The sequence below is a fragment of the Wasmannia auropunctata genome, unplaced genomic scaffold, assembly GCF_000956235.1.
Source record: "Wasmannia auropunctata unplaced genomic scaffold, wasmannia.A_1.0 LD336000.1, whole genome shotgun sequence".
Taxonomy (NCBI): Eukaryota; Metazoa; Arthropoda; class Insecta; order Hymenoptera; family Formicidae; genus Wasmannia; species Wasmannia auropunctata.
The window spans coordinates 1,221,040-1,236,839 of NW_012026890.1; the positions used below are offsets into that span (position 1 = coordinate 1,221,040).

The 15,800-nt window shown below is 35.7% G+C and overlaps 4 protein-coding genes and 1 long non-coding RNA gene across 15 annotated transcripts; 3 read left to right on the forward strand and 2 right to left on the reverse strand.

Annotated features, from left to right (window-relative positions):
- The first annotated feature begins 1 nt into the window (after position 1).
- On the forward strand, positions 2 to 4,965 carry LOC105453293 (ras-related protein Rab-14). 5 transcript variants are annotated; one of them, XM_011695122.1, is made up of 7 exons: positions 2 to 98; positions 1,675 to 1,787; positions 2,429 to 2,555; positions 2,645 to 2,762; positions 2,922 to 3,040; positions 3,123 to 3,191; positions 3,366 to 4,965. In XM_011695122.1, exons 1-7 carry the CDS (start codon positions 4 to 6, stop codon positions 3,481 to 3,483), a joined length of 759 nt encoding a protein of 252 aa, XP_011693424.1. In that variant the 5' UTR covers positions 2 to 3; the 3' UTR covers positions 3,484 to 4,965. The 5 variants fall into 5 exon arrangements, with proteins under 5 accessions (XP_011693424.1, XP_011693428.1, XP_011693427.1 ...); XM_011695126.1 differs by lacking the exon at positions 2 to 98 and adding an exon at positions 218 to 303; XM_011695125.1 differs by lacking the exon at positions 2 to 98 and adding an exon at positions 221 to 314.
- Positions 4,966 to 5,310: 345 nt separating this feature from the next.
- On the reverse strand, positions 5,311 to 10,458 carry LOC105453292. 3 transcript variants are annotated; one of them, XR_974853.1, is made up of 5 exons: positions 10,155 to 10,458; positions 9,942 to 10,007; positions 6,956 to 7,170; positions 6,602 to 6,842; positions 5,311 to 6,385 (listed from the first exon to the last, which is right to left on the reverse strand). It is a non-coding gene; the product is annotated as an uncharacterized LOC105453292 (long non-coding RNA). The 3 variants fall into 3 exon arrangements; XR_974852.1 differs by lacking the exon at positions 6,602 to 6,842 and having other exon boundaries at positions 5,311 to 5,882; positions 6,109 to 6,385; positions 10,155 to 10,453; XR_974851.1 differs by lacking the exon at positions 6,602 to 6,842 and having other exon boundaries at positions 10,155 to 10,451.
- Positions 6,828 to 9,622, forward strand: LOC105453291. Of its 3 annotated transcripts, none has more exons than XM_011695120.1 (3): positions 6,828 to 6,912; positions 8,755 to 9,091; positions 9,250 to 9,622. In XM_011695120.1, the coding sequence occupies exons 1-3, from the start codon at positions 6,878 to 6,880 to the stop codon at positions 9,460 to 9,462; spliced, it is 585 nt and encodes a 194-aa protein (XP_011693422.1). In that variant the 5' UTR covers positions 6,828 to 6,877; the 3' UTR covers positions 9,463 to 9,622. The 3 variants fall into 3 exon arrangements, with proteins under 3 accessions (XP_011693422.1, XP_011693423.1, XP_011693421.1); XM_011695121.1 differs by lacking the exon at positions 6,828 to 6,912 and adding an exon at positions 7,268 to 8,342; XM_011695119.1 differs by lacking the exon at positions 6,828 to 6,912 and adding an exon at positions 7,268 to 8,176.
- Positions 10,459 to 10,593: 135 nt separating the features above from the next.
- Positions 10,594 to 12,823, forward strand: LOC105453296 (serine/threonine-protein kinase fray2-like). Its single transcript, XM_011695129.1, has 4 exons — positions 10,594 to 10,800; positions 11,055 to 11,377; positions 11,513 to 11,715; positions 11,787 to 12,823. The coding sequence occupies exons 1-4, from the start codon at positions 10,727 to 10,729 to the stop codon at positions 11,886 to 11,888; spliced, it is 702 nt and encodes a 233-aa protein (XP_011693431.1). The 5' UTR covers positions 10,594 to 10,726; the 3' UTR covers positions 11,889 to 12,823.
- Positions 12,170 to 15,655, reverse strand: LOC105453295 (integral membrane protein 2C). 3 transcript variants are annotated; one of them, XR_974855.1, is made up of 5 exons: positions 15,143 to 15,655; positions 14,935 to 15,049; positions 14,695 to 14,844; positions 14,408 to 14,611; positions 12,170 to 14,310 (listed from the first exon to the last, which is right to left on the reverse strand). XR_974855.1 is itself a non-coding variant. In XM_011695127.1 (4 exons), the coding sequence occupies exons 1-4, from the start codon at positions 15,539 to 15,541 to the stop codon at positions 14,514 to 14,516; spliced, it is 762 nt and encodes a 253-aa protein (XP_011693429.1). In that variant the 5' UTR covers positions 15,542 to 15,655; the 3' UTR covers positions 12,170 to 14,513. The 3 variants fall into 3 exon arrangements, 1 of the variants encoding a protein (XP_011693429.1); XR_974854.1 differs by having other exon boundaries at positions 12,170 to 14,333; XM_011695127.1 differs by having other exon boundaries at positions 12,170 to 14,611.
- Between the last annotated feature and the right edge of the window lie 145 nt (positions 15,656 to 15,800).

The following is a 15,800-nucleotide window of genomic DNA, read 5'->3' on the forward strand; positions in this document are numbered from 1 at the left end:
TTAATGGCACGAGTACGCCCGAAACGCAGGAGACAGCTAGATGCGAAACAACTGGACGTGGAGAAATTACGAACGGCGGAAGAGAGAGAGAGACGACGGTGAGTTCTGATTGGCTGCGTTACGTCACCGCTCGTCGAGGTGCCGCTCGACGAATCGGATTCGCGCTTTCGGCCGATAAAGCGGCGCGGCGCTGCGGCGGCGACTGTTGACAGTTGGCGCGAGTGGGCGCGAGTGGAGAACAAGAGAGCCCGTCGCGAGTCGTGCGAGCGCAGGCTGACTGGAGGGACGGGACGGACTTGCGAGGCGAGTGACAGGTGGTTTGACGTTTCGCTCGTCGTCGCCATCGTGTCGAGCGTAGCGACAGCGCGGCGGCCTGCCTGCCATATTGCGCGTGATATCTCGGCCCGAGCCGTCGTCCGCGTCGTCGTGCGACCCTCGACGACAGAGTGAGCTCGCGTTTCGTGGAGAGTCCCCGCCGGACAGTTTTCTCTCCCCAGTTCACACCCCCCTCGGTCACGGCCCAGCGGCGGCCACGGCAAGGCAAGGCTACTCCGTCGAGTGCTACACCAAGTACGGCGCCGATCGCACGAGAGCGTGAGTGAGTAATCCACCCGCGCGCGCGGATTGTTGTTGACATCAAGGGAGTCGACTCGTAACCGCTCGAGTCGTCGGCCCAAGTCCCGACGATCGAAACGCGAAACCATCGCGCGTCGTCCGTGTTCACGTCCACGTCGTAAAAACTTCGCGGCCGCGCTTATCCTCGCGCTAATTAGGAGGCTAACGTAATTATATGGGAGTGGGCGGCGCGGGTGTATTGTTGACGTTGCTGGCCGCGACGCGTCAGCGGAGCTCGGAAAGGCTCCTGCGCCTTCGGCGAACACATGTCCCTTGTCTCGTGTCGGTCGAATTCGATCTATCTCGAGAGCCCAGTAATTTATTATATATCGGTCGGTTTGCGAAATGTCAGCTCTGCGACGAGGAAAGGCTTTTTCTCAGGCTATGAATGATTAATAAATTTGCAAACGACGTGTTTCTGTGTGTCACGAAAGCTCACTACCGAACGTTGTTATTTTTTTTTTTTTTTTTTTTTTCGAAACGTAGCGAATTCTATATCGTTATATATATATTTATAATATACACAGCAATAATAAATAAATCGAATAAATAAATAATATTAAAATCCATACAACGCACATTTTAATCAGCAAAGCTGTATAATCTATTTAAAAATTGAATGGGTGTATGTAATATTTCTTTGTCAAGATTGATAATAATTTAAAGTTTTTTTTTTTATTAATTTTGAAATTATGATTGGAATTATATTATAACTGTCAAAATTATTGACTTTAAGAGATTCTCACCTGTTGTTTGGTACACTCACTCTTATGAGTCATCTCTTATCTCATGTTAAATGAAACAAAAGAACGTGGGATATTCCGCGAAGTGTGAGATTAGCATAATTTACCTAGATATCTCGATAATGTAACGTTTGCAAACACTAAGTTTATAGCAAGTTGAAAAAATTACTTCAAACAACTTTTACAATAGATTAAGAGTTTTAGTTTTATCCTTTGTATAATAATTAATACGATAGACAGTTACAAAAAAATATAATACATATAAATAAAGATAAAGATAAAAATATAATATATTTTCTTAAAATCTTAATTTCAGGTGCAAAATGTCGACCGGTCCATATAATTATTCCTATATCTTTAAGTACATCATCATAGGGGATATGGGAGTGGGCAAGTCATGCCTGCTTCATCAGTTTACAGAAAAAAAATGTAAGTAGTGAAGGAAAGAATTAAATAAATTAATATATATTGCATATAAAATTATGAGTAAGAATTGTGCTAAATTAATTTAATAATTTATCATTACTTTTTATGACACACTCTTAAAGGATGTGCTGTAATCATATGCGTGCATAATTATATGACTGCAGCACATTATACTGTATAAACATGCATCGTTGTGCATGACATAGACAGCATTTGTAGTTGTAGTACAACAGTGCACTGACTTTTGTCTCATCTGATAAAAAATAATCTCTTCTGAAGAAAAATTATTAAATGAAAAAATTATGTATGCAATATTATAATGGATATTAAATTCTTCATCTCTCTCCAATGGCAGTTAAATTTAACTTTTTTTAAAAATTCATTATAATCTCTTTAATAAATATTACTGCAGAAGTTATTATTTTCAGACTATATATTTGTATAATTCTCATAAATCTGTTTAAATAAAGATACGGTTTTTTACTCTCCATAATTAAATTATACGTAAAACTATTTTCTTCAAATGTGTTTCCAAAAATAAGACTAAATTACTTCTCAGTGTGTTACATTTTGCTTGTATCTTTGTATTTATACAAAAAAGTTGAAGAATAAAGATATCTATATAAATATTCTTTTAAATTTAGTCATGGCAGATTGTCCACATACCATTGGCGTCGAATTTGGGACTAGGATTATAGAAGTAGCGGGACAGAAGATAAAACTGCAGATATGGGACACTGCTGGGCAAGAACGATTTAGAGCAGTTACTAGGTATAATAGTTGCAATTTTTCGGACGATAATCGCACCTGACAAATATAAAATTATAAATGCGTACGAAAGTGAAATTATTTCTTCTTAGATCGTACTATCGCGGTGCAGCTGGAGCATTAATGGTGTACGATATTACACGCCGCTCGACTTACAATCATCTCAGTAGCTGGCTGACAGACACGAGGAATTTAACAAATCCGAGCACTGTACGTATATTGCTATATTATATTACATGCCACAATGTGACTATAAGTATTCTCTGTTTAATTGAATTGTAATTTGACATCTGCACGCAATGTGCGAAAAAAAGTTACTTCTCTAAAATATTTTATAATCACGTAACATAAAAATTAATTTTTGTGCAGGTTATATTCCTAATTGGCAACAAAAGTGATCTTGAAGGTCAACGCGACGTTACCTACGAGGAAGCAAAGCAATTTGCTGACGAACACGGCTTGATGTTTGTCGAAGCTAGCGCGAAGACGTGAGTATCTCTAACATCTTAATGTATTTAAATATAAACTTTCATACGATTGTAAATGGAGTCGTGCATTTTAATTTCTCAGGGGACACAACGTGGAGGAAGCCTTCTTGGAAACTGCAAAGAAAATATTCCAAAGTATACAAGACGGACGGTGAGTTTGACCATAGTTCACTTTTGTTATTACATCTAATTACATAAAATAAAAAATATTTAGTACGTTGAATAAAACGACTTTCATCACGTTCAAAGTTACAAAATACAAGTTATAAATTAATAAATATTTGGACTAATGTTAATTCGTAAATTATATTTCTTTGATTGACAGATTGGACCTAAATGCGGCGGAATCTGGTGTACAACATAATCCCAGTCAGCCAGGTCGCACCAGCCTCCAAGGAGTGTCTAATGAACAGCAGGGAGGAAAGGATTCCTGCTCCTGTTAGGTCTTATTTGTTTGTATATAGATATATTAATTGATCGGTACTATTAATGCATATATGATTTGTACTAAGTGTAGTTGGCAGATTGTCTCGTAGCCTGTATCCTCCCTTTGATAAGCGAGAAGTCCACTTGAGAAAAAAGAAAGAAACACGTTCAGAATGTTCTTTTTCTTTAATTAGCGTCAATTTACGATGTTCAATACAATGTTATAAGTACACGACACAATATAGAGAGAGAGACGTACATTGTAAAAATAATTCCGGTAATGCTACTAAGTTTTGACGTGCGGAGAGTCAGATCTGTCGATAAAAGCGGCTTTTGTATATGATTATTGCAATTTATATACTGTTTTCACGTAGACGTTTTGTATATTTCATGCATTTTTTTTTTCGTGAAACCAGATAAAGGAAGAGAATTCGTTTAGAATATACATATAATAGCACGTATGTAGAAGCCGATCAACCTTTCTCCATAGGTTTAACTGAAAATTTCCGTCGGAACGACGTAACAGCGAACACAACGCGATTTGGAATTTACATTCAATTAATTTACATCTGCATGGGAGGATCACATATTTGTTGTAACATGTAAGTTCTTGCTTTAAAAGATTTAATCAATGAAAATTAACTTAAATTATGAGCGGTCAGATTTTTCTCAATCTCACTTTTTAAACCTGCTTTAAACTTGATAAGATATGCACATTCATTGCGAGCTTCGTGATTTCAGTTATCTTGCAAACTAATTATAGACGGAGAGAGAAAGTAGGGATCAAAAATTTACTTCTTTTTTTTTTTTAATTAATATCAAAAATATATCTCTATTCTTGATGAAACATAAATATATATATATACATATACGTATGTAAATTTAACATTGTTTTTAGACAAATTAAAGATGGAATTATTCGCCTTTCGTTCGTGATATCAATTGCAAATCCATTTTTGTTTTGTAGAATTTAAACCAGCACATATATATATATAGTCGTATTGTTACTTGAATATTACATGAAACAGTGTAGCTTGAAATATTGTCATGCTATTTTTTTCCACGTTTTTTTGTTGTCCACCCAGCGGATCTTTAACTTAACATATGATACTTCTATGCTTTATATTAGAGAACAGTATTAGCAAGATTATTTTTCACATTACTTATTATATTGAAAGCTCACATGAACATGTAAACTAATTCAACATTGATAAATTAATTGGTGTGCTCTCGCACACACACATGGAATTATATAAGCTCTATCTTGTTATGATTTGATGGTACAAAGGTAATCATTGATATGGCTGAGGCTCCATAAAGAAGTAAAAGAGAAAAAAAATGAAAGGCAGCATGCAACGAACACGATGATTTACGTTCTCTTCAGCGTTATGCGACTTGTGAACGATTTGTATTCGATATGTTATAAACGATATGTTGCGGTAGCGTAAGATAATAATGCGAAGGATCGCTTCGAATAAACTTGACCAAAATTTTATCAACCTATTTGAATTACGAGCGGTTGTTTTACTGCACACCCTCTATCAATTGTGTTATCTAAAATCTCTTAGGAGGCAACAAATACAATAACATCAAGATTACAATTCTATTTTGTTTGTCGTACATTCAATAGAGCATTCGTTTGATAAAACAGAAATTCACTTTCTCACGAATTCTTATATTTTTGTATGTCATACACGTACAAGTATGGGAAAATGCCCGGGAATAAATACTTCTACATAGTGCTTTAACAAAGAGAACGCCAATCTTTGTTTTTGTTAATGGATGCTTTCCTACTGAGCTGTGTTGATTCATTATGACTGAATATTGATTCAAATGAATACAGATTTTTTTCACATACATAGTATTTATTGTCATTTACTGAAATCCTTAATGTAATTTTTGTGGAATCTATTTCACTAGCCAGTATATTCTACTTGTATATTATAATCACATACAAAACTTGTACAATAAAGGATTTAACTGTTCGCATCATTATAAAGTAGAATAATGTAATTTCTTAAAAATCTTTTTATTACAATCGAACAAATTTATTTTAGTTTTATAATAAAATATATGCATTTAAATGTCGATCAAATTTTGCTTGCAAAAATTAATAACTAATAATGTGCATTTTTATAGACAAAGCTTGAAAAAATTGATTATACTGGGTGTCCGGAAACTCGCCCGCAAAGCTTGAAAAAATTGATTATACTGGGTGTCCGGAAACTCGCCCGCACTACTTCTTGAAGTGACTGAAGGGACCCAAAAAGAAGGAAAAAAGCTATATATCTCGAATCTCTTCAAGAAGTAGTGCGAGTGAGTTTCCAGACACCCTATATTATAATTATCCTTCAACTCTCGAAGATAACAATGGATTTAGATCATTCGCAACAGCCGGAAAAGATCAAAGAACACCCTAAAAAGATTATTAATATTAGCGAAATAGTATATTTTTTTTCATTTTAATTCACTTTTTTGTCAATCAAACACATTTCGCGTTTTTTATCATTATATAACGCCTTGTTAAATAACATGGCTGTTGTTATCGTAAATGCCGCAATATTCTGAGAATACAACTCAATATAAGGTCTAACAAGATCTAAGCAACGTGATCACATTGCGTGTCAACGAAATGTCAGTACCTATTGTCCGTGTAGTCGAAAAGCCACGGACTCGATTTTACTTGATGAACTCGTGTCGCTCCCGAGGAAAATAATATTCCTTGAAACCATGATGTAATCATGATATAAGAATACGTCGTGATTACATCATAGTTATGTCGGGTCAGTGTAATTGCGCGTTCAAGAGAATCTTGGATCCATCTTCATCAAGTTCACCAGTTTTCGCTTGCTTAACACGTGTGTGATATTTCTATATTTTTTCTTTTTTTATTAGGAAGGATCAGCATGTTGCTAAGAACTGTAAGAAAAACATTCATTTTAATATTGAAAGAATCAATGAAAATAAAGAACGTAGCTGTTAGTAGGATAATTATATCACTCTTCTAATGACTCTTCAGATTATAATAAACATTCTCTTCATGCATATATCTATACATATTTATACATAACACATATTTCGCTGATTCTTCTCTCTTTTAGCCATTGAAAAATATCGAAAGCGGATAGAAATTACCTTTGACATTTTCGCAATCTTGTCGTTATCTGACCAGTTACTAATAATATAAATATTTGTTCTTTGCGATCTGATTTTAATTGATCTTTGTACTCTTATCAAAGTTGTATATTAAAAAGCCATTCCTATTTTCTCCATTTACATTATGTTTATATAAATATGTGTACAATTTTCTTAGCGGCTCGATTTTGTCCAGTAGTGAAGTATTTGTGCCGATTTTATATTTTTCGCATATACATAACTATGTGATATATATGGGTTTAGCATTTCCAACTGATGAGAAGACGTCTCACGTCAGCGGCAACTTTATGGTAATATTAATATAAAATTATAAAAAAAGCTGTTTTTTCTTACATTTATTCGTTCTCGCAGGTAATAAAGGATATCAATCCTGGATAGTTGCCCAAAGGATATGATTCTCTACTCGACAGGCAACAGTGAGAATTTCTAGGAGTGTGATTGTAGATTCTTATATTTCCCATTGAACAATTCCTGCCACGAAGCCTATGAACAGAATCCTTGTCCTGGTCCACCACACATTTTTCTTCAAATTCTTTTATAAACAGGATCTATAATAAATTTGTAATAAAAATTTTAGTAAAAATATTTTATGAAATTTTTATACTAAAAATATAATCTTATACGCTGACCTTTCAGTAAAAAGACTGTTATACTTTTTATAAAATCGATTGGCTCTGAATAGTAAGCATTATCAACATTATTACTTTGCTCGCAATAATTCTATGCGCTTTAATAAGAAATCTCACACACAAATCTATTTTCTTTGAGAGTTACATCTCATTCGTCTAAAAATTAACAAACGTATTATCAACCTCATGAAAAACGAAATGCTAAGCCACCGACTTTTAACTCAGCTCCTGCTACTATATAATTACTCGTGGTGGCTTTTATTAATCTTTGCCTTTCTCTGTACATGAAAACTTAATTTCATATTCTCTAGCTGACAATACCTTAATAAGGTAACTTTTAAAACGGCGAAAACTGACAAACTGACCCAAATTGATAAGCTGCTTCAATGCCGAAGCACCAAGATATGAAAACCTGACGTATCAATACCGTCGACCTTGTCATTTCCAGCCGCTAATTCGCACGACGGAAATCTCTTGGTCGTATTATAATACTGGTAGATCATATCGTGAAACCTAAGGTTACGATAATTATCGCGATTAAGGTGACAGTGATGAGAATAATTTTAATATACTTATCTTTTTAACATAGTCACCGATGAGGTATTATTAAAGAGTAAAGTCAGTTTTATCCTCAGTACAGTCAAAATCGTTAGTAATGTCATCATTATTCAATTACTCCCGGATCCACTTGACAGTTACGAAAGTTTGGGAGGCCGTCTTTAACAACAATATCTCGTCGGTGCTTTTACTGACATTTTTTAACTAATATTTCATTTGAATTTTGCGCTGCAAAATTTTGATTGGCTACTGCGTATGTCGACCACCATTATGCGCAATGACACACGTATTCCTACATTAATCAAGCTTGAAACATGAATTTACGAACGATCGCTGTTTTTATCGTGACTTGTCACTTTGTGAGAGGGTGAGGCGTGATCATCATTATGCACAATACGCTCGAAAATTACGCGTACAGGATTACGGATTCGGAAGGGCGAGTGGAAAGTTTCCACGACCGTAGATCTCGAGGAAAATCACAAATGATTGAGACAACTAGACGACCCATCGTGAATTAAAATTGACTCTAAAATGTATCACTGTCTTGTCTAATTGTTATTAAACACCTACAATTCATATCACATTTTAGAATTCCATTTATGAAATTTTATGCATCATGTATCGCAATATATATCATTATATATATGCACGTATTCTGATTCTTCAAATGCTTTTGCCTAGAAAGGCACACGAAGTTGTAAACATTTTATACTGAATTCCGATACAAATTAAGACTGCTCAGAGTAGGCTTTAGTCATTGCATGAAATTATTAAGGAATATAAATAATAAAAATAAAGACTAAAGCGAATTGTAGTTACATTTTCATCATTTGTCCTTTTCCCCACTTTTGGTGCACAATTGTATAATACTTCTAAGAATCGAATTTATCTAACTATATGAAGCATAAGTCTACATGTGTTTGCTTCATTTGGAATTTTAATCAGGGACAAAATGATGCTGTTCGATTTCACGGATGCGCAAAGTGTGGACGACTGGCGGGAGATGTCCGACACTGTGAGAACAGTGGGAAAATCCAAAGCTGTCCTAACGCTGCAGACGAGCCAGCTCTTCCAGAGAGCGATCCTCTTCACACTGCTGAATCCGCAGCCGAATGGTGCCGGTTTCGCTGGCGTCAGAAAGCCGACGAATCTGGATTTGTCGAGGTTCAGAGATATCGAGATCACTTGCCGGGGACAAGGACAAAATAGCCACTACAAGATATCCCTGAGACATCGAGGACAGAATTCCAACAAGGATCTCAGCTACGAACAATTCTTTACGGTAAAGCTTAAAGAAAAATCCCGGCGGTTTTATCTTTGATTTGTTTTGTTTCCCACTATTAACTCCATTTTCTCAGCCATCGGAATTTCTGTATCGATGGAAATATCTCGCTGGAAATGCTCTTCTATTTAAACATTCTTCAAAAATTTCCGCTACAGGTACCAATGTCGGATGACGAATTTTCCACAGTGACTTTACCTTTGAGAGACTTCAAACCTTATTATCGTGGACGTGAGATCCCGGACGGTGAGCCTTTAGATACAGCAAATATTACTATGTTTGAATTTCAAATTTACGGAGGCGTTTACCTGCCCGTCAAGCAACGAGGTGTGTCGGCATTAGAGATAGAAACTGTAGCAGCTTCTTCTTAATAATCGTTCTGATTCCCTAATCGTAATGGAAGAACATAGCGTCTCCTCCAAAGAACTTTTATTTATGTACACATCAAACGTTTACATCAATGTATGCTACGAATGACAGACGTGTATATTGGATGTACTATATTAAAAATAAATAATCGTTTTTTTTATATCTTCGCAGTTGTTAACAAAATTTGAACTTAAAAAAAATGTAAATTTTTATAAATATTTTTTGTGTCCTGCTGTCTTTGCTAAGCGAAAACAAATGGAATGGAAATATTTTGTGAAAATGTCAAATGGCGCTATTAATATTATCTATATACAATATTAATGTTACTATATTGAATTAAACGTTCATACATTAAATATGAAATCTTCAATGTATTCTAACATCAAATTCACATCAAGTAAAAAAAAAAGAGCATAAAATTCATTTGGACAAACTTATACATTTTTCCAAGATTGTTGTTCGAATTGATAAATATTTATACCTTTATTGATAAGCTGATAGCAACATCCTTCGTGGAAGTAAATAGTATCCAATCAGCAGAATGAGCCTAAAAATATTATTCTATTAGTATATTATTAGTATATTTTCAATGATATTTTTTATCGTAAAGCCAAACTGCATATCAATTTAAGTTTAAAGTAAGGATACGACTAAATTTATACACAAAAAAAACTCACGTTGACAAAGATCTTACCTAAAACTTAAATTTTATTTACAAATGGATCGTGTCATTGCGATCTTCGGCGACTGCATCAATCTGAATTCTTCCGCGCCTTCTTTCTGTGGTTCTCACATTGCAAAGACCCGGTTACATAAACCTTGCAAAGCTCATTCATAACTCCAGCCCCGGCTTGCTCCAGCATCATAATTATCCCATAACTGTATATGTATATTGATCGATACTGTCAGAATACCGTCCAGCCCTGCTGTGCACTACGCGACGCCATACATAACCTAGAAGTTCTAGGTTATGCGAGGTTATGTATATGGCATCGCCGCATCGGCCATCGCGACCATAGACTGATATTCATAAGTCTATTGCATATACCTCGTCTGCAGTGGATGTAACTACGTAGTACCCATTCCAAAAGTGGATGTACTAGCGCTAGTATACGGTGGGCTCTCCCATCTCGGACGGTCTCCCGTCTCACTGACGGCCACTGTCCCAGTGCCAGTGGTGGTCCCACATAAATGGCGAGCCAGGTTTCGATAGGTTAGATTGTTAACTCCTGGATAAATGCAAACAGAAACGCTGTTTTGACAGCTATGGCGAGGTACTCCAGCGATTCGGATTCGGACCACAGTAGCAGATACCGAAGGAAACGAAATCGAAAGTCGAGGTAAAACGCAAGAATAATATCCAATTATATTATTAATAAAAGTTGTTAAAATTTACACGATTTTCAATTTGTATCTTACAGCATTTCAATTTGCGTCGCTCGCACTGTGCAGTATTTAATTAATTACAATTTAATTAAATTAATGTTGTATTAATTAAATGTTAACATTCATATTCACTGAATCGTTTGATATCATTTATTAGCAAATATCGTTCGTAGAGGAACGAGTTTCAATCTCACAACAATTTTCGTAGGTCTAGCAGCTCGGACAGCAGTGAGTCCTCGCCGCATCGAAGGAGGCCGTCGAAACACTCGAAAACAAAGCGCAAACACCGCTCGCACTCGAGGAGCAGAGGAAGAGATCGGAATACGAAAAGTCACAAAGGATCCAGGAGCAGTCACTCACGAGATCGGGACAAGCGGCATTACCGCTCCAGCACGGGCAGATCGTACTCTTCGGATCGTTCGAGACGAAAAGCTAGATCCACATCCAGAGAGAAGTCACGGAGCCCTTCCAGCAGTTCGCAGTCAAATCAAGCAAAAGTTACAGAGAAGATCCGAGTCGTAACGATAAAAGGTAGAAACGTTCGCTCTTCACCTTTTGTACAGCATCTTTATGAATGTTATACCTCTTATACAGTCTTTTATAAATACGATTAATATTTAAGTATTGCCATATTAAGTGGAGTAAATTGTATATGTCGCTTTACAGACGATTTCCCCATTGAGCCACGTTTCAAGGACAGCGTACTCGAGGAGATAAACGCCGAAGGTTTCACTCCCAAGCAGTTCACTTCGTCTGCTAACAAGGAGAGCAAATTAAAAAATATCGTGATAGACATTACTTCGGATACCATACAAATTCCACCGGTATCTAATGTTGCCAGCGGTCCAGACAGCATATTTCACACATCGGTAAGTTTCTACGATCTTTAAATTTTCCGATGTATTCGTAAGTGAGTACTTCATTTGTTTCTTCTTTTCAGATTATAATGGATCAAGAAGCGAGATTCGATAAATGGGTGAAAAAGCTTTACACTCTTAGACAGAAAGCCATAGCCGACTTGGCACATACAAATGTTGCTTAATTTAAGACTACTATGTTATTTAATCTAAGACGTGTATTTTTTTGTACTATTACACAATTATAGTATGCGCAATTTATGAAATTATATAATATGCGAAAAATATAAAAGTAATTAAATTTTTATCAATAATTTAACAATTTGACGACAGATAAAAAAAAGTAAAGAGCATTTTTGTGAAATATAAACCTTGGAGAAATATAAATCTTTTCGTATATCCATCTTTGGCTTTAGCAAAACTTCGATAAAAAAGAAACCATTAAGATATTCGGTCGCACCTGACATTCATATGTATCATTTATTTTCTTGTCAGACTTTACAATTAATGTCGCGTACAGTTTTACAAATTTGGTTTTTTTTTAACGCTATGAAGCTAAGGAAACTTCTCAAACTTATGAAGATATAAATAGTGGCTATAGGAACTTAACTACAATCACACGAAATGTGACAGTGAATCGTGTAACAATTCTATAATAAAGTTTTTCTTGCGCAGACAAAATTACGCGTCGTCGTGGAATTAACAGAAGCTAATTGATATTAACAAGATATTTCTTTCCCCACTTGAAAATCGGTGGTGGAACTCTAATCATTACGCTATTTATTGCCACCAATGTTTAATCTCTACGTCTACGGACATTTAAAACGACGTGTACGCGCCGCATATTTATACATTTGCGTGTTTGTTTATTGCAGAGTTGATAATACAAGCAAGAGTACATAATACAAATAATAATATATACTATATATAAATAATACAAAGAATTATATATGTTCAGGCACTCGGTCCATAACACATAATCTGTGCATATATTAATACGTACGTATTTTTTTTCATCTCGGCAATTTGTTTGCAAAAAGAATAAGTCCTTTCTATGTGAGTATTAAAGAATTAAGCCTTTCTTATAATTGATTTGGAAATACATTTTCATATATTACAATTTTTCGTATTAATATTTATTCCAATTTATACATAAAAATCAATACTTTCATCCATATATATTATAATTTTTGGTAAATATTCCAATAATTTATACGTAAAAATCATTCTGTAACAATAATTTGGCCTTTCAATTTCGATTTCAATTATAAATAATGACGACAAGACAGACTAGAATTTTTTTTCTTTCCGATCTGCTACTAAAATCTTAGATCCATTTTTATGCGCACATTATTTTTAGTCTAAAGTATCCTGATTGGAAAAACTTAAAGAAAGTTACTTTATAGTGTTAATATTGGATATCTATAGCATGCAATATTTAAGACTAATATCCGAGTACCTGGATACGTTTGCCGACATTAAATGCCGTATGCGCGTAACAGAATATTAAAAAAAAAAAAATAAAAACAGGTTTCTCTCTGTATACGTGTGACGATGCATCCAAGTAGACTAATGGCAAAATTGCATTCAGTCACGATCCTTATCTACGGTTCTGGTTCTCAGCTCCAGCTTTCGTACATGATAAATTGGCAATGAACTTGTACATAAAACATATTTAAAATACTCTATTCTTAACACTCGTCAAATACTCGTAATATTCAATAAAGTTTTCGAGTATGAAACTTTTTCACGATTAGAAATGCAGAAAGAGATAAGCAAGTCTTTTATATGGAATGTCCAAACACACCAAAGATTTCCCTCGGTACTCTTGTGTGTCACTTCTGCGTTTTTTTTTTCAATTCAAACGTTTTGTAAAAATATTTATATAGTCATAGTAATCTTGTAAATGGTTTACCATGTTTTACGTATTAATCACAATTGCAAAATATCCAATATATCTTATCGAAACGTATTTTGAAAATAATCTTCACTTCTGCGATATTATAATAATTCGTGCTTTACTAATTCGAATTCAATAATTCGAGCTCGCACAAGCGTTGTTCGTAACGCGAGCTGTAGATTTTCTAAAGTAGAATTCAAACAAATGAATATATCTATAGTTTCGCTAATAATAACGTATCATAAAACTGCATCGTAAGCGTAACCACTTAGCACGGCTATTCTACTGGTTTCATCGCTTTTTTTTTCCTCAACGCAGACATTCGCAAATATAGTCAACAAGCTGTGTACCAGAATCCATAATAAACGTTCACTATGACGTAACACCGTATTCGCTATCTGTGAATAATATACCACGAGAATATGGAAGAAATATTAATTTTTCTATAAGAACCTGCAGATAATGCATCATCCTGCTAGACCAGACTTCTTGCATCTTTTTTTTCTTTATAACGATTCAGTCATTCACGTTTAGCCTCTCATGATATAAAGGAGTTTCTCATGATTATTATTATATACTTCCGATAATATAATAAATCGTGTACTTGCATCATATGTTCATCATTTGAAATTAATAGAAAATGGAATAACTAATAGAATTGGAAAGACTCGTAATGAAGATCCCGATAAATGGGAGTATGTATACATCTGAAACATAATTTAGGGAAATCCTGAGGACAAAAAATTAATTGACGTACAAACAAAAATGCAAAGTAAGTATTCTAAAACTCGACGGAATATTTACCTAGGTTTGCCCTGGACAGCTTATAATTTTTATACATTGATCTACTGGTAGTTTTAATATATTCTAGAATAATTGAAAATTCCCACCGCTCAATTTCTCATTAGTTTCATTCGAAGTCATCTAAATTCACGATATCGACCTCCATAATACTGTTGCCGGCGAACTGTCCGAACACGCCGCACTGCGTTGCGCTGCGTTTCACAACTGAAACATTTGAAAGCACAATAATACAGCATGTCGAAAAGGCTTTACCTTTTTGAGATACAAATTGAAATTTGACAACTAACTGCTAGAAGCGTTCACTTTCTCCAGCATGTAGGTAGGCAAGTCTTGGCATTCGCGCGCTATGTACGTTCCGACGATTGACATGTCGGTGATTGGCGGTGTGACTACTTTCATGGTTTCGCGTACGACCGCGGTGTCCACTTCGTAATAGCCTGATATGTATAAGAATTGCACGTGTAACACAGCTCAATAAGGATTAATAAATGAATGAGAGTCAATTGATTTTCGAATTGAAAACTCACCGTTGTACATTTTTCTAAGGAGATCATACATGTTACGAGGCGGCAACACGCGCTGACGATTCAGTGGCATGACGAAGCAACACTGACCGTCGATATCTATGATACCTGTCTTATTCTGCAAATAAACACGATATCGTAAGAAATGTGTATCCCTTGTACGAAGCAGAAGCAGAAGCAGTTCACGAGTATGCTAAATCATTCAACTCACAATGTTGAAGTCGTGTATGAAGCGGCCTTGTCGCCCGCCGCGGAAATCAGGCACGTCGATCTTCTCGTAATGCTCATTCTCAAGATCGATCTCGAATCTCTCCTTGAAGAAATTATCGATATCGTGTTCGAAGTTCTTCGCGATGTCCAGCATGCTGTCGTGCTCCATGGCTCTGGTGAGACTCTTCGTGAAGAGATCGGAGTCGGCCAGCAGTCCCTGATGGACCGCGTTATTGCCGTAGGACGCTTTATTCGAGCTGTCATACGGAATGCTGTACCAGCCGGTGCGGAATCTGCGCATCTGAGTCCTCGCGTACTGTTTGTAGATGTACAGCCCGCCGATCATGCCGATAAGCAGAATCAGCAGCGCGAGGAGAAAGAGCAAAAATGTCGCTGTCATGTGTATGCGGTAGAGGCTTCTTCTGGAAATGAAGCAACGACTGGTCGGGACTGCATCCGCTTTCGAACGCGCTGCCTCGGGATCAGCTTTTGTACCGTCCTATTAAAAAAGAATGTACATCTGTTTAATCTATCTCCTATTCAGATATCTTTTTATATTAATTCTATAAATATATTAATTCTATATTTTATATTAACTAGAACAAAACAAAGCGCGCGCTTTGCGCGCGCTCTTTATACACTCTCTGAGCGGGCTGGCA

Coding starts and splice junctions, on each gene's coding strand:
- LOC105453293 (XM_011695122.1), top strand. CDS start 4: ATGGCACGAGTACGCCCGAAACGCAGGAGACAGCTAGATGCGAAACAA. Junction 3,041..3,122: donor GTCGAAGCTAGCGCGAAGAC/GTGAGTATCTCT, acceptor TTAATTTCTCAG/GGGACACAACGTGGAGGAAG. Junction 3,192..3,365: donor CAAAGTATACAAGACGGACG/GTGAGTTTGACC, acceptor TTTGATTGACAG/ATTGGACCTAAATGCGGCGG.
- LOC105453291 (XM_011695119.1), top strand. CDS start 8,124: ATGAATTTACGAACGATCGCTGTTTTTATCGTGACTTGTCACTTTGTG. Junction 8,177..8,754: donor ACTTGTCACTTTGTGAGAGG/GTGAGGCGTGAT, acceptor AATTTTAATCAG/GGACAAAATGATGCTGTTCG. Junction 9,092..9,249: donor GCTACGAACAATTCTTTACG/GTAAAGCTTAAA, acceptor TTTCCGCTACAG/GTACCAATGTCGGATGACGA.
- LOC105453296 (XM_011695129.1), top strand. CDS start 10,727: ATGGCGAGGTACTCCAGCGATTCGGATTCGGACCACAGTAGCAGATAC. Junction 10,801..11,054: donor AAACGAAATCGAAAGTCGAG/GTAAAACGCAAG, acceptor CAATTTTCGTAG/GTCTAGCAGCTCGGACAGCA. Junction 11,378..11,512: donor CCGAGTCGTAACGATAAAAG/GTAGAAACGTTC, acceptor GTCGCTTTACAG/ACGATTTCCCCATTGAGCCA.
- LOC105453295 (XM_011695127.1), bottom strand. CDS start 15,541: ATGACAGCGACATTTTTGCTCTTTCTCCTCGCGCTGCTGATTCTGCTT. Junction 15,050..15,142: donor TCATACACGACTTCAACATT/GTGAGTTGAATG, acceptor GTTTATTTGCAG/AATAAGACAGGTATCATAGA. Junction 14,612..14,694: donor GAAAGTGAACGCTTCTAGCA/GTTAGTTGTCAA, acceptor CAAATGTTTCAG/TTGTGAAACGCAGCGCAACG.